Below are 19,280 nucleotides of genomic sequence, written 5' to 3' on the forward strand. Positions count from 1 at the left end.
TATTAGTTATTGGTTCAAAGATAAATGCGTAAAATTTCGAGAAATTCAAAATTCACATCTCACTTTAATTTGTTTACAATTATAAAAGGTTAAAAGTTAAGATCTATAGGTATGAAAAATTTTATTATAAAATGTTAATTTAATTATCTAAATATTGATAATTCATTTTTTAATAAATTGTGCAACTGTTAATATCTTCTGCATAGTAAGGGTAGAATGCATTATCAATAATTTTCATAATAAATTTTCTTCAAACCTTAAATAAAACTAGTTTACTGAATATAGTTCACATACTTGCTGAATTATCGATACTATCTTTGGCAATATGACAATTTTATTTTAATATATCTATGATATTGATAGAAATGATTATCGAGAGGATTTTGTTACAATACGTGATTTTTAAAATTTTTAAATAGATTGTGTCCAATAGAAGTATTCAGAACTTAAACAGTTAAATAAGTAATAGAATTTTTGGCTGAACTTCGGTTTAGAGGACATAAAATTATTGCCATTCTCTATTGGAATTTAATGATTTTCAATGCGTAAGATCTAAAAATGCAAGTTTTGGTTTTAGGAATCCAGCAATTTAAACCTTACGCGTATGTAATGATTTATGTTCTGTTTATGTTTATGTTCTTTCTTGTTATCAAGAGATGGCGTTTGCAGGGGCTAAGTGACTCTATATTACCGGAGAAGAAATGAGAGTGTTCACGCCCATAGTTTTTAGTTTAACTAACATTGGCATATATAAGAACTTATAAAATTAAGGATCTGCCCTGTTTGGTCGGAGTTTAGCATATACAAGAACCTATGTATTTAAGCTTAATGTTAGGGATCTGCCCTGTTTGGTTGCACATAGACAAGAACTTATTGAGTTCTACGCTACGAGAATCTATTTCATTGTACGGTTCTACGGAAAAGTTTATATCTACTTTTCTATTCGAGATAGACAAGTATGAGAATGACAAAATCGCATAATAATGAAACTAATTATAAATTACCTAAGAAAGAGAAATTAATCGTTTAATATATTTTTTAGAGAGAAAAAGGGAAGATTCTCTTTCAAACGATTATGGATTAGTGGAATGATGCAATAATTTTAATATTATTTCATTTAGATCTAAAACTAATTCTTGGTAATTGGCATGTCAATTGTACTGATGTGAATATTTTCTCACCATCGCATGGAATTCATATTGTTTTTCCGCAGTACGCTGGTTTATAAGGTCATTTATTGTTGTAAAATGTTATAAATACTTATGTGGTATTTCCTGATAGTACTCATATGAATAGAGAAGAATAAAAACGACATATAGAAATTTTTAATCTAGAAATCCATTAATTTTTAAAGTTCGGTACTTTTGGCTTACTGCATAGCTTACTTAAACGTAATAGCCATTTAAATGGTAAATTTTATTATTTATTTAAACACATACTGTATTGAGAATAACGGAATCTTGCTTTATTATCGATATATGATTGGATTTGTTAAATAACATTTTGAATAAAGATTATATACGTTGCTCATCCAATATTAGTTATGTTTTTCTATCTCTCGTAGTATTAACAAAGACGAACAACGTATAAGACAAAAAGAATAATGCGGAATAAGTCGACTAATTTAATAAAAAATAGCAAACTTTAACAATGCACAATTTTTAAACCAATGCAATGGATTCCTGGATTTCAAACCATAATTCCCAGACACAAAATCGTTATATTTTGCTCCCATTTATCAAATTCAGGAAACATTATATAATTGTTTGAAAAGATTCTTTGCATAATTGCACACTATTATGAAGAGGTTAGGTTCGGTGGTAGGTAGAATTAGGTTAGGTTCCCCTGACGCACTGAGAAGCTCAACAGACTGCCGCGATCGAGTGCTATAACATAATTTAGTGTCAGATATCGCTGAGTCAATGTATCTAAGTACTAATTTAAAAGTGAAACTTTTTATTTTTGACTTTTTAAAATCATATTTTTACTTACGTATTTGTGAGACCTGTAAGTGGGTTCTGAATATAAGAGGTCATACCAAGGATCTCCTTTCTTTTCTTGGAATTCATTTAACTGTAAAAAGTTTAGTTCAATTATATGATGATTATATGATCCGTAAGTGGGTTCTGAATATAAGAGGTCATACTAAGGAGCTCCCTTGTTTTCTCAGAATTCATTTGACTGTAAAAAGTTTAGTTCAATTATATGATGATTATATAACCTGTAAGTGGGTTCTCAATATAAGAGGTCATACCAAGAAGCTCCCTTGTTTTCTCGGAATTTATATAGCTGTAAAAAGTTTAGTTCAATTATATGATAAATTTCCTCATTTTGAATTAATAATAGGTCTTCGCAATCAGCATTCTGTGGAACATAATCATTTCAAAGTTCGCGAATGGGAGGGCGAGGGAAATTCCAAATCCAAATCCAAATATAAATTGCATTTAGGTGAAATTGTAAAGGCGTACACTCGTGAAAAAGTATCCTGACTGGTTTAATCAAGAAAATCCATGCTAAGAACTTGCCGCAACATAATAATTGTATTAAGATCGAAAGCAAGTTCGCAATTACTACAAAAAATAAGAAATTACAAGTTATTAAAAACTTATAAATGGTTGGAAAAAGATGTTAATAGTAGTATTTTTTATATTTTATGTAACTGTTTTTCAATTGAAAGTTATTATATTTTTAATTTCTTTTCTATTACGAGATCATAACTTTTAAACAAAATTGCAGAAATATTTCCGATATTGTTAATATTATTACTATTTGTTACTAAATGATACATATAATACTTCAGTTATTCGTGTCGATAGTCACAGCACATCATATTTCACAGTATGATGAGTTATATAAATAAAGTAAGATTACAGTAATTATTATTTAAGATTACTTATTGTATTTTCGCAAAGATATATTTAAATGAAATTTTTGTTTAGTCATCGAATATTTTCTACTTCCTTGTTCGTGTTGAGTCATGTTTCTCATGCGTTTTATAAATGTCAAGTATGACATTTTTTTACTATATCTCTATTTTATTTATGCTATTTAAAAACAAGTACTATATTTTCTAGATGGGGATAATATTGATTGCTTTTTCATTGATGCCTTTTGATAACTAACATATTTATTAAGGTTCATGAGCGTTAAGAAATTGAAACAAAATCCGACTTGTGCTCGAATCGCACGGATTATGGTCTCGAGTGCGTAGCGATTGGATATGACACTGAGCGAGCGTAACAACGTAGCCGCTGTTGATCATTGCGATTGTTAGACGATCCTTCCTTCGATCTTCTTTTGTTTTTTCTCTTTCTTTTCCTTCTTCTCTTTCGAGTTGTCGAGCAAGCAACACGCGCTCATCGTCTTTGTCCCTCGCAAATTATAATCGTTTTACCGCTACATCGCCTCCCAGATTCAGTTATGATAGCTTCCGTGCCTATCGCGATTATTATTATGTCCGGAGTGTTTGATAGAGTGTCAAAAATTGTTAATAAAGAGACTTTCCTTGTCTTTTTCTCGTCAGGATAGTCCCAGCTATCCAACTTAATCGTTTCGTCTGCAACAATAATGGTTGAAATTATAATGAACACAAATTCATTTTAATTAACGAACTTGAATGTTAAATTTATGCTTCACCTCTATAATAAATACATTTGGCCAAATAATCAATAAAAAATACACATTAAATGTAACGCGTCATTAAAATTTTTATTATTATTTCAGATTATCGTATACATATGTTAGTGGCAATTTTTGAGAAGATATAATAACAGGTAGCCGCCGCAATTTAGCCTCACCATAAATTATGACTGAACTGAGCGCTTTGTATGAACCTCAGCAAGCTGCTAGAGTGAATATTTGGCAAGTTAATAGCCGACGGCTCAAAGTCGCCGAGTTATGAGTTATCGATCATGTAACTGTTTAGAGGATACGTGAGATAGTTTACCCATGATAACGACCCGACTTTGCATTGCTAAAGGATAGAGACATTATTCGAAAATAGGCTAGCAACGGAACAGGAAAGGCAGTGATGTCCTTTAATAAGCGAACTGCGAAAGACTGCACGGCACTTACCCTAGTACCTTGACGAATTATAGATATCGAGTATTCTAAAAATATGACTATCTTTATAACATCAAAAACGGAATTGGCGAGCATAACGCGCAAACTTGCGATACTCGTGACAGTACACTAATGCTTCAGATTGTGTGCTGTGATTTAATTCATTCCGTGGATTTATTTATCGCGTACTTGTGTTAAACAAATCGAAATGGAAAATTCGCCGGTTACGTAATCAAGTCGAGGATTTGGTGTGTCGTATCCTGGATTGCATTGGGAATGACGCAGCAGCAGAGTATTCGAGGGCTGTATTAACCATAGCGGCTTTGTCACCTGTGGTTGCGTTGTCAGAATTCAACGAGGAGGATATCGGCGATGTCGCGAATACGTGATGCGATTGGATCCAGAAATTAACGGGAAGCGTACCGCACCAATGCTTGGAATGCGTACATAACCATGTGCTTTCAGACTCCGCAAAAAGTGAGTGGCAAGCCCGTCCTTGTACTTGGAAGAAATTTCTGGAGGACCTTTACACGATAAAAGAAAAAAGTCGGAAAAGAAGTTGCACTATCGAATGATGCATGCACTACAGTGTATTAATGATACTGCGAGGAGCTACGTTAATTGTATCCGTATGAAACCCGAATATTTGAAGCAGACCAAAGTTACCTTTACAGAAGCGAAAATAACAGAATTGGTGATAATTAAAAATATTAAGCGCGAGGTATAAGTTGACAGCAGAGCTTTTAATCAGAATCGTCGAATCGAAGAAAGTTAGTATGCAGAACGAAGAAAATCACCAGACGGAAAAGGCACGACCGCAACAAGAATGAAAGCAATGTTACATATGACGGCGCATACAATGAGCAATGCTAGAAAAGGCGACGCGACGATCGAAGTCGCAACCCACAGAAACCTAGCCCTCAAAGATAATATTCGGCGCCAGCAACGAAATGTGTTCCTACTTGCACTTATTGCTCTAAAACTACTTGACGATATTTGGCCGATTGGTGAAAACAGATGTTATCATATATCGAAGTAATCGAAGTAGTGCAAAAACTGCTTAGGCACGAGTTCGCCGATCGACAGTAAGTAACAAAAACGCGTGAGCTCGCTGAAAATAGAATAAACAGATAAGTTGCCGATTAAAGAAATGAATTTGATCACTACAAGCGACGATATAAAAGGAATTTATGTCGATTCTTCCTTGATATTAGTTAGATTCTCCGAACAGAGATCGTATTTGTAACGTCTATGAATTCTTGTGCATAGCCTACGGTCTCGCTAACACACTGGCTGTATTTCAACGAGCGATCAACACCGCCTTAGGAAATCTAAAAAGTAAGAAAACTTAGACGATATACTAATCCCGCCAGAAACAATAGAGGAAAAATTCGAGCATTTAAAACAGGTTTTGCATGCACTCGATATAGTGAGGTTCTTACCAAATTTGAAAAAATATGTTTTTTTAAAAACTACATCGAATATTTGGGGAGGGAGATATCGACTGAGAGTATTAGACGTGAAACAGGGAAGGCACTGTCCTCTGCAACGTGAAACAGATGTGACAATTCATGGGTTTTGCAAGCTATTTTTGTAAGTTTATATCTGAATTCGCTATATAAACAGTAATTCCCTCTACTCAAATATTCCATGTTGCGATTGTCGATATGCTGTTATGGACTTTAATGAGTAGGCAGCTATAATGTTTAAATCTATGATTTTTCTTATAAAACGTTGTGTAGAATGGTTTACGTCTTTGTCATAATCTTCTTCTCTAGATATCCAAGGCAAGCTGCTGCCATGTATCGTTCAATTTGATGATCCCTGTGCACTCCGACTTACTTTTGCTCGTGTAAGGCGTGCAGGAATATTTTGGTCGATTTTTAATTGTCAATAACTACTAAAAGACAAAGCCGAAAACGCAAATTCTGTATTCCTTATTGTTACCCCATTTCGGCTTCAAGAATAACCACTTAAGTCTGTGTATACCTGTAGCCGAACACCTTATATATAATCGGCGGTTGGGCTTAGCTTTGAGATATTCACAAAAGACTACCAATGCCACTACAATGTATTTCTGCTCATAGTTGTGCGTCTGTGGCAACATATGCGTCAATATTGGCTGCCGACTCCTGGCCGCTTATCTTCCGTTTATAGATGAGGGTTGTGTGAACTGAAGGCTGCGTGCGCAAGTGCATATGCGAGGCTGTAAGAAATGTCTGTTATAATATATAGCGAGATTTAGAAGATTAGAAAAGGATATAATCCAATGCATTGGGTTAGATTTTTCAATCCGGTTGCCGCGTGGCGGCTGGTTACGCTTGCATAAAATAATAGAAAATTAATTATAAAAATAGGAGGCGAATAAATAATTGACATTATTTTACCAAAGGAATAACAATTCTTATCAGTTTATGTAAGCGTTGCCGATCGCTTGGCGGGATTGAAAATATTAACCTGAACAATACAAACTCAATACATTGATAATATTCATTTTTTATTGAGTTACAACAGACATTTCTTATAGCTGCGCATATGCACGTTGTGTACGAACCTTCATTTCGAATACCCAAGCTCGCCTCATCTTCGTTTGTATATATAAACGAATAATTTCGATTAAGTGATTTTATTTGGTCACTCGATTCTACATAGAATCCTTTGTACTAATAGCGACAGTTTTTTGCAAATATCTCGGAAACTAAGGTTATATGAAAAAATTATTCAAAATGTTGCTTTCTATAACGTATTGTAAAATCATCGAAATCGGAAAGAACGTAACATTTCTATAAGTTTACCATATAAATTTACATGTTTCATAAACTTCATTAATTGTAAGGATGAATATACAGTTTTTAAAAAGAATATTTAGATTGTAATTTTAATAAATAATAGTAATTGTACTCTTTTGACTTTAGATTTACAGAGGCGAAATGAAGCAATATGTGTAGCTTCTGTTATTAATTTCAAACAAAATTTGCAATTAATGCAATTCGAAAAGACACTATTTTTAATGAAAATATATAATAAACTTTGTAATGTTTATTATGTGATTTTAATTTAATCAATTCTTGAATTTTATAGTTACACTGTGTATATTTCGTAAAAGAAAAGAGGCCCTGTTACGGATACACACGAAGAAGGAGAGAGAGATTGTAAGAAGAATATCATAGGTCAATCCTACATTCTAAACGTGACGTTTTCACTTTCACATTACCAGTATTGTTGTGAACGAGAGGTACCAGCAATAGTAGTATTATATCAGTGAGTTTATAATTTTCGTAAAAAAGTATTTTTAATTTCATTTTGAAATTATGACAATGATCCAGTTCAACTGGATTTGGAAAATTATTATTCAGTATATGATGCTTATTCTACACACTCAGCCTGAGATAGTTGTAAGTAATTAAATGTTAGGTTGTGTAACATAAGTTTTGTTAAATTTATAAAAGTTGAAGTTATTCTTTTTTACATACGTAAATATTTTATTTGGTGTTATTTAAAAAATGTTAATGAAACCGTAACTTTTTGTATTCAAATAAAGATGTATTTAAATTATTAAAATTAAATGAAATTAAACTAAGCTTGTGTATTCAAAAAAGATTTTGAGATTCGTAAGAAACGATAAATATTTCGATGAATGAAATTGTTGAAATACATACACTAATTAATATGTCTTAAATGCATTAATGAAAATTATTTTAGGCTGACATAGTTGAATTGATTATAAACAATACTTTACAGTATTTAAATATTTGGTGCAATATTTAAACAAAATATTTAAACCAAAATGTTGATTCAAAATAATTGGTATAAATAGATTAATTAGTAATTTAATCTAATCTAATAATAATAAGTAAGTGTACAATAAAAAGACAATAAGGAAATATAACAATAATAAAATAAGATAAACCTCTTGATAAATAAAAGGATAGGTAAAAGGATAGATATAATGGTAATTTTTTCCCAAGATTCGTGACATTATGAAGTATTAAAGATAAAGATATTAACAAGCATTAAATATTAAGACATTGAAAAATTGAATCTTATTTTTAAACATATATAGGTAAATCAATATAACTCGGTATTTGAAATAAGATAAATAATGATTAAGTGATTATAAGAATTATCACTTGATTTTATACATACGTAAACATGTATATGTATATATATGTATCTACATGTATGTCCGTGCGCGTACATATACACACACATCTGGCCTATTATTTGTACATGATATATATTGCCATTAAAAATAAAATAGGTTATTAAATTTTCATATACATACATATATGTATGTACTATGCTTATTGTTAATCACTACACTAAGGAGATGAATTATATTTATAACATTAATTTGAAATAAAAATACCAATTACAGTAAATGAATACAAAACAATTTTGATTATCTTTAAAATAAAAATCTATTGTAATTCAATATAGGTACTTATAAAATCATAAAAAATAAAATATTAAGATTTTTAATATGATTGTTTATATATACTTAATTTATTTGCAAAGTTTGATTCATTATTGAGAAATAAATAAATTTTATACAAAAGTAAAACATATGATGTAAAAGAATAGTAGTTTTAAGTATTATAGTAGTATTTGTTAAGTATTTCAGTAACAGATATTAATTAAAATTTGATGAAAAATCTGATTTTTGTGTTTTTCAGAATACAGAGAGGTCTATGAAAACAATATTTTCATGTTTAAACCGAACTGCTGGTTTTTACGCAGATATTAATGCTGGCTGTAAGATATATCACACTTGTGATGAATATGGAAATAAATTCACTTATCATTGTCCTGAGGAAACTGCTTTTCGACAAGATGCTCTGATATGTGATCATGCTCATCTTGTGCAATGCCAAGGAAGTATTATTTCTAGTACAAATGAATATATTAAAGAAGAAAAGGACAATAGTTCCGGTACAAAACACTCAATAGATAATGATCAATCCCTTTTTCATTCTTTTTACACAACACAACCAACAAACACAAGTAATAAAGAAAGACATGGATTTGTATCTAATTCAAGACAAATTTTTAAGAATTTTAATAAGGCAGAAACAACTGGAAGGGATATAATAAGCTCATTTTATCCATTAAGTTATATTAATTATACTACAAATATTCCTATTGATCATTCTATAAATACACAATCTATGCATATAATAAGTCAATATAATGAAAATAGATTAAAACAAAATGAAAATTTTTCTACTCCAAGTCAAAGCTTCCATGAGAAGGATAAACTTAATGAAAAACTAATAAGAATGAATCAAAAAGGTTATTTATATCAAAAAGTAAATGATGCTTTATACAATTTTCTAAAATTACCATCAAATACATTTTCTGGAAGTAATCAAACTCAGGAGAATAATATAATAAACTATCAATCAACAAAGAATCCTATTGACTTTGTAAAATTGTCATCTATAAATTATAGGAATTACCCATATTTAGAAACTTTGAAATCTATACAAAAGAATTCAAAAGTGATTTCTACTACAGTTCATAGTACAACAGCAAGTATGACACTATCTACTACAGAAATACCTGTGTATGCTTTAACATTGTCTTTAAAACCTTTAATACCAAGTGAACTGGAATATGATCCATATTATCCAAAATTCTCAACAACAACAGAACCTTATTATACTTCTACGCAGAACCTAAAAGAATGGTCTACTCAAACAGTGCGGTCAACTACTCGCCTTGAACTTCCAGCAGTTTTACCAGACTTAAATTCTTTGGATGACATTGTTGATCGCAGAAAGTTACTTTACATTCCTCGAATTAAATTCGATTAATGTAATTATTATTTTGACAAATCTCTGTAACTAGATATATGAATTTTGCAAAATTATTAATTTGTTTAATTTCAAAATAAGTTAAAATAAGTTAATTATATAAAAATGTTAATAAAATCAAATAAAATAAATTATTTATATACCAAAAGTTGGTTGGTATTTGTTTATAAATATTTTCTTATAAGAACAATGCAATAAATGAAACAAGATAAGTATTTAATCAAATATTAAATTCTATATTATGTAGATTACTTGTCTAATTGTAAAATATTAAATTAAGGACGTTTTAAAAACATGCAACAAAATTATAAATATATCAAAAAGATACATACATATATGTATGTGAATAACACCCAATATTATAATACGTACGTTACAATGTCATAAATTTTCCTATGTTATAAATGAATAAGATATCTAAAATGTCTTCATTAGATTTACAGGAATTCCTTAGTTGTTATTATTATAACTATATTTATTATAACTTACTTTTAACTATTAACTAACTTGCTTATAATTTTTGAGAAACTGTACTAGTACAATATTTCTATTAAACTTTACTTTTACATCATACAAGAAAGTATATTTTGCAAAATCACATGTCTGCAGATTGGTAACAGAGTTGACAGAATTTGACAATAAAATCATAGTCATCTGCCATCGCGTTTAGCGGGTGTTTTGTAGACAGAATTTATTTGATAGTTCGAGTTCGAGTTTACTTTTTCTCTTAGATTACGAACTTATTTTTAGAAAATGTCGTTTTCAGAGATTATCTATTTCTATTTTCTCCAATGTAAAACATTCGTTGCATTATCCATTTCCTGTTCACGAACTTTCTTTGATGAAACTGTAGAAAGGCTGACTATTTTGCAACTTCGATGATTTTTGGTTATATTATAGAAATCGATATTTTGGATAACTTCTTCCTATACATGAGGGTGAGATCGCTTATTTTTCAAGATATTTGCGAAGAATTATCATTAGCATTGCAGCAAATTCTGCTTGTAATTGCATGACTGTAGTAACATATGCGTCAGTATTGATTGCCAGCCGCTTATCTTCTGTTTATAAACGAGATCGAGCGAGCTTAAAGACCTCGTGCGCAATGTGCATATGTGAGGTTGCAAGAAATATCTATTATAACTTGTAATTCAATTAAGAGTGAATATCATCAATGTATTGGGTTAGAGATTTCAATTCGGCTATCACATGGCAGCTAGCTTTGCATGAGGTAGTAAAAAATTAATCATAAAAATAGCAGGAGAAAAATAATTGATAATATTTTATGAAAAGGATAATATTATTTTAAGCAAATGTTGCCGGTCACCTCGCGACGGTCGGATTGAAAAAAACTAACTAAAACGCTAAAAAAAAATAACAAACCTAATACATTGATAATAGTCATTTTTAGGTGAATTATAAGAGATCTCTTGCAGCTTCACATATATACATCGTCCACGAGGGCTCTAAACTTGCACAACCATATTTATAAACAGAAAATAAGCGGCCGACAACTCGCTGCCACTAATGATGCATATGTACGCTGTCACAAACGTCATCTAGAGACAGAATTGACTGTAATGGTACTAGCAGCTTTTCGCGAACTTGTAAACTAAGCGAGACTAGTCCTTATTTGTATAGAAAAAAAGAAAATGTTATAGAGAAAGGTATTCAGAATGTTGAGTTTTACAATATATCCAAAAGTCATCGAAGTCGAAGTAGTCGACCTTTCAGTAGTTTCATCCTTTCTTTTCTCTATTTTTGTATTCACTTTCATTATTTTGTACAAAGTAAGAATAGCAACACACCCAAACTGGTTAGCTGCGGAAACGTTCAACACCTTAAACATGGACAGAAGGCTAAAAAAGAAGCACCCAGCAAACCTCACAAAAGATATAACCTCGCAAACGCGAGGATGGTACCCCGTTGGGGGTAGTTACCTACATGTTAATATAACTGTTAAAAAATTCGACCTAATGTCCAAAATGGACAAATTGTGAATATTAAGAAATAAATAAAAAAAAAAATTCCGTAATAATCATATTTGCACTAGTAAATATCTTCTCTATTGCATAACAATAATGTCTAATCCAAATGAAGATTCGTTTCACGCCCCTAACTCTAATCATAATGTGAACCCGACATATAGTTTAATGTTGTTTAAGCTTTCCATTAATTTGCTTATTGTTATTTCTATTGCCCCATTGGTGTATTGCTTCCTTCTATAGTAATAGTCCTTTCACATATATACACACAATGTCGTCTGCACACTGTAGCATTTTTACCTTTGTTTGATTTAGCCCCAAATTATTTATTATTCTTGTTGTGTAAATATTGTAGAATATTGGGACTGAAAATTATTCCCTATGGGAGATTTTTTACCAGTTTTCTCACCTGGCATTCGCCATAATTTCTCACTATTGTGATATTCTTGCCTCTCAGTTAATTACTGATGCATTTTTTACTCTAATCAGGCACTCTTTTCTTTCATGGGTCTGAATCATTGTTGTGATTGATATTGTCGTAAGCTCCCTTATCTATCTCTTTCTCTAAACACTATACCTTTCTTTATCATAAATCAGAGGTCTCTTCCTCTGCGGATCTTAGAGGTAGACTTATCTCTCCTTACTTTTATGTGATTGTTAAAGTTTATTCTATCCATTTCCTTGAGTCAAGTTTCAGTAATTTGCAATATATCAATATTATTTATGTAGTTCTTAAATTCCGTTATTTTACATTAGTAAATTAAATTAAATTAAATTAAATTAAATTAAATTAAATTAAATTAAATTAAATTTCGTTGTTTTATCGAATGAGTTCATTGGTTATATTTGTACTTTGAGGTTATGTTTTGTTTCGTTATGGTAGGTTAGTGACATACCATATTGTTTGAATTGTTACTTTTTATTAGTTAAGTTAAATTAGTCGTCTTTGCACCCTAGGATGTCTGGTCTGTTTCTGCATTTTCTGTTTTCGTTAATTTATAATTCTTCTTCGATAAGTTTCTACAACTTTTTCAACATTCTCATTTTTAGATGTTGATATATTATCTAAATCTTTCGCCTGGTTCTTTGTTTCTTCCTGTTTGTTCTCGAAGTCCTGAAGTTCTGATTCGAATGCCAGCGTTTTTGAACGCTCTTTCAACTGTCTGACTTTATGTTTTTCTTTATTCCTTTTATTTCTTCTTTTCTTTCCCTTGCCACTTTTGATTTAACTTTATCCGTAATGAATATTTCAAATTCGTTTTTGTGTACGACGTTCCAGTCCTCATCCGGGTTTGGTAGGAGATATTTCTTCTCCGTTCCTTTTTTTTTTCGTAATACCCTCCTTTATTCTGTTTTCTATTTTTTTTTCCATTATGAGTTCTATCAATTTTTATAACATCTCCTTGTCTATCTTGCCTCTGGAGGTCTCTTCTACTTGTTCTTCTCTGACTTACTTCTCTCTAAGTTCCATTTCTCTTATTCTTACAATATTTCTATGAATTTGGTTCTGCATCGACTGTTATTTGTTCGTCCTTGAACTAAATGTCGTTGGCGTAGCTTTGCTTCCATTATCTTCGTCTTGTTTATAGTTATTTTTGTGCTCATGATTTCCTGTTTGTCTAATGTTTCCAATTTCGTCATTCAGTGAGTTTATATTCACTTTTTAAGGATTGCTCCTATTCGTCTTGAGTATTTTCAGCATTTGGGTCCTGTTTTTGCTGGAACTTTTCATTCCAATTTTTCTTCTTGATTTGCTTGTACTTTTCACGAGCAGGTGCCTCTCCACAATTACACAACACAAACGTTTACTCTCGAATAATAAGCCACAGTTATAAATGAACGGAATATCTATAATACAATATATACAGTATATACAGTATCGGGCGCAGCGGAGCATATTTAACGTCCAAGGGTGTAACGATGTTTAGAGCTAGATCAGGGATCTTTATATTAGAATGATTCTCGAAGATCTAACGATCCAACGACTTTTGTAAGTCGTGGGCGTTTAAAAAGACCGCGTTTACAAGATTCGCAGGTGATTACCACAACACATTGCCTGGATGAAGGGCAACTTACAGGCATATGTATTCATATCTGATTAAAAGTTTTGTCGGCAGGAGGTTGCCTTGGAACCTTATTAAGATCACTTTCGACTCCTTCCAAATCGGCTTCTCATCTACCACCCTTTTTTTCAATCATTTAATTATAAAGTTATAAAGGTTAGGCATTAGCTACTCTTGTAGTTCGCTTATGGATCTCTCTCATTTGTGAATAACGCCTTTGCACAATCTCTTTCGAATAGGAATACCTGATATGATAATCAGGTTTTCTCATCTTTTTACTTTCATAGCTCTTTTTGTGTCTTATCTTTTGTATATGATTTCGGCTTTAGAAAAACTGATCATATTTATTCTCTCCGGTGCGGGAGATCATCTAGTCCTATATCTATGACAATTTTATATAATTTAGTGGGATTACCTTTTCTAATTTTGCTTGAGTGACTACTTGCTCTTTCTATCTTGCCCTCTCGTATAGTTATGTACATAAGTTACCTACTTTTTCCTAGCATGTAAACTGTGCGCTCTATTATTTTTTTCTTTTTTTCTATTTGCTTTATTTGGTTACTTTCTTTGAACTTTCCTTCTTTAGAATTCTGTACGCGGCTATCTTCTTTCAAGTGTAATTTTCTTTTCAATTTTCCTTTTGATGCTTCGGGTCTCCTGTTGCTTGATCAATGAGGCTTCTTTAACGTTTATGGTGTCACTTCTGTGTCAGCTGTCTGCATTTTTATTAGCTTCCTAATCTGCCATGGTTGCTTCTTTTGTTCTTTTTCTCTCCTTGGTTTTGAGTCAATCGCTTGATTTCGCCTTGGTATCCTTATGATCTTCCGTCATCATTTCAGAGGCTTTCGTCAGCCTTCTCGAGTCTTTTATTCGTACTCTTTGTCCCTTCTCTATATCTTTTCTCTATTACTTCTTTATTTTCTTTGTTTTTCTCGATCATTTCTGTTGCTTTGAATATTTTTAGCTATATTGTACTTTGTAGCTATAGGAGATCCATTCTTTTTTCTTTCTTTTAAGATATATTTTACTAATTCATCATATATATGAGAAACTTCGGTTTTTCTTGTATCTTTTGTCTTTAGGTCTTTTCCATCTTTCACTGTTGTTGCTGTGGGTCCTTTTTCTTTAATTCTAATATTTATTCGTACATTAATTGTACACATATTTTTTTATTTTTTTATACGTGGGGAAATCCTCATGGACACCCCCCATTCTTAGAAACAGCGGGGTAGTGTCGGATTATACCGACTAAAACTCCACGGTGAACCGCCTGACGGTCGTCTCGCATTCCGAAACAGGACCAGCCTCGTCACGCGCCATATCCGAGGGTAGGCTCCCTTCCTCAAACACCGTGTAAATTCGTAGTCTGGGTGCCATGATCCCCATCGTTTGCTCCATACCTGTTCCGGGATGCCGCTTCTTCTGTTATAGGAGAGGCGGCATGCGTTTCGCCGAAAATTATGGAGATGAACCGCATTCGGGAGCCTGCTACGGATAGGAGGAAGGGTGACAGGAGGCAAGAGACGTACCGTAAGAAGAGGAAAGGATCACGAGTGTGGTAGATGGCCGGGGGGAGGCCATGGATATGGACTTGGTAAAGTAGATTCATGCGGCTCCTCCACACCCGTCTGGAGGCCCATGTCAAAGCGAGTGCCCGGTTGGCACGAAAGCCAGTGCGGCTTTTGGCGGGGCCACTCGATGGTGGATGCGGTGAACCGGGTTCGGAAAATGTTGCGGGCCATGGTTTTCTGGAGTGGAGTAGCGCAAAGCAGTCTATTTAGACATAGTCAGTGCATTCAACACCATACCCTGTGACGGAATATTGGAGGCCCTTGAATTTTTTGAGGTGCCTCCCTATATTATTTGTGTAATACGGGCCTACCTGGTCAGCTACACCGGCAAGGATGGAGAAGGGCGGCGGCCCTTTGGGCGCGGGGTTCCGCAGCGTTCGGTTTTGGGTCCGATTCTGTGGTGATTCATGTTCTCAGACAGGTATGGTCTGTTACGTGTATCACACGTTGGTTTTGGCAGGAGGACACTGGTGGCACGAGACGCTGCGCCACAGAGAGCTGGCTGCCGCTTGCGCGATACGGCCTATATGCAGGCTGCGCCTGAGGGTGCCTCAGTCAAGTTGGAGACTATATGGTTTTATAACATCCGACGTAGGGGGACTTCTCCGCTCGGCCAGTGTTTGGACATAAGCGGAGAGGAGGTTGTGGATAGGGCCTGAGATGAAATATTTGAACCACACCATTGACAGTCAATGGACGTTCGAGCCGCATTTTAAGCTCCTGGTTCCCATAGTGACGACCGCAGCCAACGCTCCATGTGGCTCGCTGTCAAATATCGGTGGGACAGAAGTCAGAGTACGTGACTATATGAGAGAGTCTTCCGTTCTCGGGTCCTGTACGGAGCCGCTGTGTGGTCAGGGGATCTGATGACAAGTCGACAAAGTCTACTCTTGCTGAGGAGGCTTCATAGGACGACCGCTATCAAGATCGTAAGGGGATACCGGATGATATCATATGTGTCGGCGACTGTCCTGGCGGCGTCTCCTCCGTTCGAGTTCGAGGCCTTGGCGTTCCGACGGGTGTACGAAAACCGGAGGGATCTGGGCTTAGGCAGGAACTGCCCGCCCCCCGGGCAGGCGGACCGAGACGTTGGGAAGGGGAAGCTTGACGAGAGGTGTGGAAGTGGTGGCGCTCCGACCTACTCGCCGAAGACCAGGTCCGTGGCCACCGTGCTGTTAGATCGGTCCTACCAAACTGAGAGACTTGGAGAGGCCGCGGAGGGCTTCCACTGTCCTTCTGGATGATACAGGTGTTCGCAGGACATGGAGCATTCGGGGAATACCTCGGGGTGACGAACACCTGTCACCACTGTAGTGAGGGCGAGGACACGGCCCAGTACACGTTGAAATTTTGTCTGGCGTGGGAGACTCCACATCGTATTCTACGGCTAGCGATTGGCGAAAGATTAGACCCCTCATCAGTTGTGAAAGCGATGCTGAGGGGGTGAGGACAAGGGTTCCTCGTAGTCTGCTCATATTGTGAAGGCGTAATGCTCGTAAAGGAACGAAGAGGGAGAGGATTAGAACATCCCATCCGTGCAGTGTTCCGCGCCGAAGGACGGCCTTACGCCGTCCTAGGTGGTCATAGAGGCCGACACGTCGAGGAGGATCTAGACCTCCTCAGACTTGCACGACGACCCAGGGGATAGCGTTGAGAGGGGTGGTACCTCTCAATGTCCGAACTAACCAAGAAACGACTCCCTCAGACAGGAGAAGACGCAGGAGTGCTCCGACAGTAATTCGAAAGAGGTCCCGTGGCGCCCCAGCTTAGCGTCAGGCGGTCCACCGTGGGGTTTTAATCGGTATAATCCTGTTTCTATGAGTGGGGGTGTCCATGAGGATTTCCCCACGTATAAAAAGAAGAGATTGTAATGATTTGATCGTGTTCTATTTAAAGTCATAATTGGGGATCTTCTTGATAGGTTGTTTTCTTGTCTTTGAAAGTATTATATCCCTTTAAAGGTACTTTCTTGCTTCATTCTTTCGGACATATTCCTGCATGTCTTGTTCCTGTTTTCCGCTACTATATCTGAAACATGCAGTTCGTAATATGATTGCTCTCTGTGTATTTTCTTTCGCAACTCTGTTTCATCAATTTTATTTAATTTCCATTGATACTGACGTGAATCGGGATCCATATAAGTACTATTTGCGGTTGCTTTTCCTTGTGTAAGTAGCGTATGTAGAGCGGATGGCTGAGTCATTCATTATTGGATCAATTTATCTCAGTTTAATAATGGTTATTATCCATTAACGGTTTCGTGTTCTGTTTAGCCATATTTTTGTGGGACGCTTGTACATTCCTTAGGACGCCTTTGGAGTTGGATAGAATTGTCGTTTGCTTAATTCCCGTACCTCCTATGGCTGTTTTCAATGCTTCGTAGATTGCGATTGTCTCAGTTTTTGCTTTGTTACTGATGCTAATTTCTTCTTCTAGTCATCGACTACCTTTCCTTCTAAGTATTTTAATCCTACTTGACACATCATTTGGTACTTTCGAACCGTCCATGAAAATGATGGATGTTTCATCTGAATCCAGGTCCACATCTGAAATCAAATCATTGACAAAGATATTATTAGATATTTCTATCTCTCTTCTGAGCCCTTCTCTAACACAGTCTATCTTGTTATACTGAAACTTCCTTTGAAATAATTTTTCTTTCTCCGTCTCATGCTTCAGTTCTCCAAACAGATCTTCCTGTAATTCAGTTGCGATCTCTTCATTTTCTTTCATTATAATTCTTTGATAATCTTTTCCTTGATTTCAGGCTCTGGACAGGTAATCTTCGTATTTCTCCTTCAGGTTAGCATGGTTTCCTTGCTATATTTGTCCAAGAGTACTATCAGTGGATCTTCTCAGTGTGATTCTCTTGCAATATTTTGCTAAAAAGTTTTTCGCCTGTAGTTCTGCTCTTGTTTCCATGTCCATCTTGCCAGCCTCAACGTTCATCACATTTATAGGAGTTGTTATTCTGAGGAGTTGTTATTAGCAATTATTTCTTGGTAGTGACTTTTCAGTTTTAGATACCTGTTCAGTGTTAGCTCCAGGAATTTGGCGTCGCCAGATAATTGAATCTCTTTGCTCCCCACCCTGTATTTTTCCAGCGGCTACATTCCTCCGACCTTTTGTCTCATAGCATATTGTACAATTTTGAATTTTGCGGTAGATATTTCTAGCTTTATTGTCGTTAAATTTGTCACTTAAGCTTACTCACTTCCATTGTTTCCTTGATCCTTAGATAATTTTCTGGCGTACATTATTATATCGTCCGCGTATTGAAGAACCTTAACTTCCACTCTTGACGAGCTTAATTTGTTCGTGATGCTAGAAATATATATATTATACAAAACAGGGCCGAATATTGCTCCTTGAGGCAGCTTTCTAGTTTGTCTCCCATTTATAGGTTTGTCGTAGTCTCTGGATACTGCTATCCTTATGTTAAGAATCTATTGGTTAATATATCTGCCTACTTTCTTGTTCCTTGTAAATTCGCTAGTGCCTCAGACACGTCCGTCCTCGGTGGCTTTCCGACTCCTTACAGCTTTTGGTTTGGTTTACTTTCTTCCTTCGATACATTTTTCATGTGTGTCGAGGGATGGAGCCGAATCTATTCTTCGGTTTACAGGTCTTCGAAGTTTCAGTCTCTTAGATTTCCTAACTTAGATCTACGTTTCTAAAGTACATAATTATAAAGTTTCAACGTTACAAACTATACATCTTCTTTAGCTTTTATTGTAGTCTAACCCTAAGTTTCCGTAGATATATAGGATGAGTTATCTAAGA

General features: G+C 34.6%; 1 protein-coding gene and 1 long non-coding RNA gene across 20 annotated transcripts; one reads left to right on the plus strand and one right to left on the minus strand.

Annotated features, from left to right (window-relative positions):
* Nucleotides 1–638: 638 nt before the first annotated feature.
* LOC126919418 (uncharacterized) lies at nt 639–10,458 on the plus strand. 19 transcript variants are annotated; one of them, XM_050728690.1, is made up of 5 exons: nt 657–956; nt 1,043–2,223; nt 3,724–3,850; nt 7,144–7,457; nt 8,739–10,458. In XM_050728690.1, the coding sequence occupies exons 4-5, from the start codon at nt 7,374–7,376 to the stop codon at nt 9,876–9,878; spliced, it is 1,224 nt and encodes a 407-aa protein (XP_050584647.1). In that variant the 5' UTR covers nt 657–956; nt 1,043–2,223; nt 3,724–3,850; nt 7,144–7,373; the 3' UTR covers nt 9,879–10,458. The 19 variants fall into 19 exon arrangements, 16 of the variants coding, with proteins under 16 accessions (XP_050584647.1, XP_050584646.1, XP_050584645.1 ...); XM_050728689.1 differs by having other exon boundaries at nt 1,043–2,115; XM_050728688.1 differs by having other exon boundaries at nt 1,043–2,082.
* Nucleotides 2,868–16,743, minus strand: LOC126919468 (uncharacterized). The gene is made up of 3 exons (XR_007711653.1): nt 16,529–16,743; nt 12,760–12,778; nt 2,868–3,556 (listed from the first exon to the last, which is right to left on the minus strand). It is a non-coding gene; the product is annotated as an uncharacterized LOC126919468 (long non-coding RNA).
* Nucleotides 16,744–19,280: the final 2,537 nt, after the last annotated feature.

The sequence above is a fragment of the Bombus affinis genome, chromosome 8 (assembly GCF_024516045.1).
Source record: "Bombus affinis isolate iyBomAffi1 chromosome 8, iyBomAffi1.2, whole genome shotgun sequence".
Lineage (NCBI taxonomy): Eukaryota > Metazoa > Arthropoda > Insecta > Hymenoptera > Apidae > Bombus > Bombus affinis.